Source organism: Alligator sinensis, unplaced genomic scaffold (genome assembly GCF_000455745.1).
Source record: "Alligator sinensis unplaced genomic scaffold, ASM45574v1 scaffold234_1, whole genome shotgun sequence".
Taxonomy (NCBI): Eukaryota; Metazoa; Chordata; order Crocodylia; family Alligatoridae; genus Alligator; species Alligator sinensis.
The window spans coordinates 1,502,201-1,505,392 of NW_005842334.1; the positions used below are offsets into that span (position 1 = coordinate 1,502,201).

General features: G+C 42.5%; 1 protein-coding gene across 1 annotated transcript in view; it reads right to left on the reverse strand.

The window, feature by feature from the left end:
• The window catches only part of LOC102376958 (macrophage mannose receptor 1-like), an 80,054-nt gene that overhangs the window by 48,281 nt on the left and 28,581 nt on the right, over window positions 1–3,192 (reverse strand). The window contains exons 7-9 of the mRNA XM_014522277.2: window positions 2,523–2,636; window positions 318–433; window positions 1–136 (exon numbers count right to left, since the gene is read on the reverse strand). The exon at window positions 1–136 is cut by the window's left edge and continues 25 nt beyond it. Of these exons, the coding sequence (XP_014377763.1) occupies window positions 1–136; window positions 318–433; window positions 2,523–2,636 (366 nt within the window). The remainder of the gene's footprint in view (window positions 137–317; window positions 434–2,522; window positions 2,637–3,192) is intronic.

A 3,192-nucleotide genomic window follows, 5' to 3' on the forward strand; every position in this document is an offset into this window, starting at 1 on the left:
GTTCCAATGAGTGAACAAAACAACTTCACCATTGGCCCACTTGAATGTCCCTTGTTCTTCTACATCTGAGAGACCAATCCAGAAATATTTTTCAGGACTCAGCCCAACCAAACTAGTGAGATAGGCTTGTTCATTTCTGGGAAAGAACATACATGTTTTACAACATTTTAAAGATTTAGTCTTAACTCTTTTCTGCTTCAAGCTTATAATTTTAATGAAATCATTCCAAATGGAGAAGATGGTCAAATGGTTGATTTAGATATGTTACTGTATATTCTGAATAATTAAAAGTTGATTTAAAAAGCCTTTTTCCATACCTGTCTTCCACAGTAACTAGGTAGCCATAGCTCCTTTGACACGCCTCACTTGCTTCTGAGAATTTTAGAAATGTGTGTCCAACCAAGTAACAATGAAAGCCATGTCTTTTCCAGCCCTGCAACAAACATTAGGCAAACACACACAATTTCTTAATACACTGGGAAGTATTGTTTGCTTTGCCCTTTAATATAGGCAGATATACTTAGACAGACAGACAGATAAATAGATAGCTATAGATATATATATAGATACAGCTATCATTCATTAATGTGAAATCCATTGTTGAAGCTACACTGAGAAACAGAAAGGGAATTTAATTGCCACTCATGAGCTGAGTTGTAAAGTAACAAAGAAGACTCCCTGCTTCACAGAGATCAGCCTTCTTGTTACAGAGAGGATGATACTGGACTTTTGCCCCAAATTGCTTGCTTCTGACCTGCATTTTCATCCTATCTTTTATGATGCTTGGCATTCAATGTTGACTTTGAGGATAAATATGGCTTTCCAGTTATTTACAAGGTTACTGATGCAGTCCTTGGAAGAAAAAGGGACGGTCTTTACTCTTATTTAGAAGGACATTTGAAATATGTAGGTAAGTGTTACGGGTTCTAGATCCTTAGAATGAAAAAATAGTCTGATATCCAATAGAACACTGATGCCTGACATCAGTAGTTTATAAGTGGTAAGGTTTAGGCCAGGGGTGGGCAAAATATATCCGACTGAGGAATTTTCTCTGGCCCATGGTGGATCCCTTGGTCCTGCCCAGACAGGTGCAGGAGGCAGGCCAGGCTGTAGTGCGTGTGGCCGATCCTGCCCCACCCACCCCACCCAGGCCTGCAGTGGGGCTGGGGTGGGGTGGGGTGGGGTGGGGTGGTGACTGGATTCACTTCCTGGCAGTCCCAGAAGTGGTGGCTCATTCCAGCTGCTGCCACTACCAAACCACTGCCTGGGCACCCTGGCCCATCTGCCCCATACACAGCGCTGGGGTCAGGACCTGCGCAGACCCTGCATGGCTGTGTGATGGACATGGGTTCAATGGGCAGGGGCATGCAGGGAGTGGATCGCAGCTCTGTCCTGGCCCTGACCCCACACTGTCACAGTCTAGCTGCCATGGACCCAACCCCAGATGCAGCTCCCTGCCTACCCACAGCCCCATCCCTTCCACCCCACCACACACCCTTCCTGCACAGGTCTTGGTGAGAATCCCCATGCCCAAGGCCACTTAGGGAGTTTTGGTGAATTGTGGCAGGGATGGGAGGTGTTGACCCAGCCCATAACACTTCACCAACACTCCCTATGTGGCCTGTGGGCCCAAATAATTGCCCACCCCTGGTTTAAACCCCTCTGATATAAGAGCAATACAGCCCAGGATTGTTTGTAGAAATAAATTCACTCCTCTATCACAGGGCTTTATCAGCATAGGCTAAAGAAGTGGAGTTTTGTATCCCAATGACTAAGCTTGCCAGTTAGAGACAATGTAACTTAAGCATAGGATTCAAAGATCAAACAGGTAGCCCACAAGTAAAAAATCTAGGATGGGTAGCTGGAAAGGGCAGTTCTTCTTCACTTTGAACTGCTTTTGGTTTTTTATAGTTACTTGGCGCATTTACACAAGATACAATTGTGCAGCAGCCTAATAATACTGCGCAGTAGTATGTCACAGCATAGACAGTGCTAATATGCTACTGTGCAGTATTATTAGGCTACTGTGTAGTAACATCACTAAAAAGGTGTTCACCAGTACTACTGTGCAGTAGCTCTGGATACGGCACATTAATTTAGTACTTGATTATGCAAGTACTAAATTAAATGTGCAGTAACCACTACACATTAACGACCATTTAGATGTGCCTATTGCTAATAAAAACTCTAAAGAAACAGAAGACCTGGGAACTGAGATAGAGACACCCTTAGTGGGTGTTGTGTGCATTTTCAGTTTGACTAAGAGCCTAAGATCTCTGACTAAATGGTAGATATGGACTGTATCACAGAGAGGAAGAGATGTAGGGAACTGGGATCATTTACGTACATGAAAAAGGAATTTCAACTGGATTTCCTTGAGTATTTTCAGAGTGAAAGTAAAATACTTACAACAATTGTTATTGAAAGAGACACCATCAATGATAAACTACTCTACAGAGTGAGACCAGCTTATTAAGCCAAATATTCTTCATGCATTTCCTAATAATTTACTTCACACTTACTCTCTGGCAGCCCAGGTCATTCATTTCTACTTCCTCAGGAGCTTGTAATAATGGCTTTCTTTTGCAGATGTAACCACGTTTCTTCTCACAAACAGTAGCTTCCCAAAATCCTTCCTGAGTATAAAAGGGAAGAAAGGAAAAACAAGTAAGAAGGATTTATAATCTTTAGAAATTGCTCATTTTCTTTCTCTTTACATTACAAAAGCCAAAGTCTACAAATGATACAGAACAATCCTAATAATGCTGATGATAATGCCCCATAAATTGCTATTTAATTTTTCTTATTCAAATCTAATTTACATATTTGCAATCACAGTTTGTCATATACTTGAAAATGAAGATGCCTCTCCTGTCCTCTGTTTTGTAAGAGGCCTGGCAGATCTACACCATTAGAACTCTGCTGAGCAATTCATTGAGTGTGGGGAGCAAGGTACATTTACCGTTTGAATTATGAAGTGTACCAATTACCAAATTTTAGAGTAAAAGAGTGTCTTCCTTCATTACTCTACCTGACTCAAGAAGTCTATGGGCCAACGAGAGGCAAAGCGCTGCTCGACCTGGTACTGGCTACTGGGGATGACCTAGTCGGTGACCTAGTGATCGATGGGAAGCTGGGTGACAGCGACCACGAGCTGATCACCTTCACCATCCACCGAAAAGCTGGCAAGTC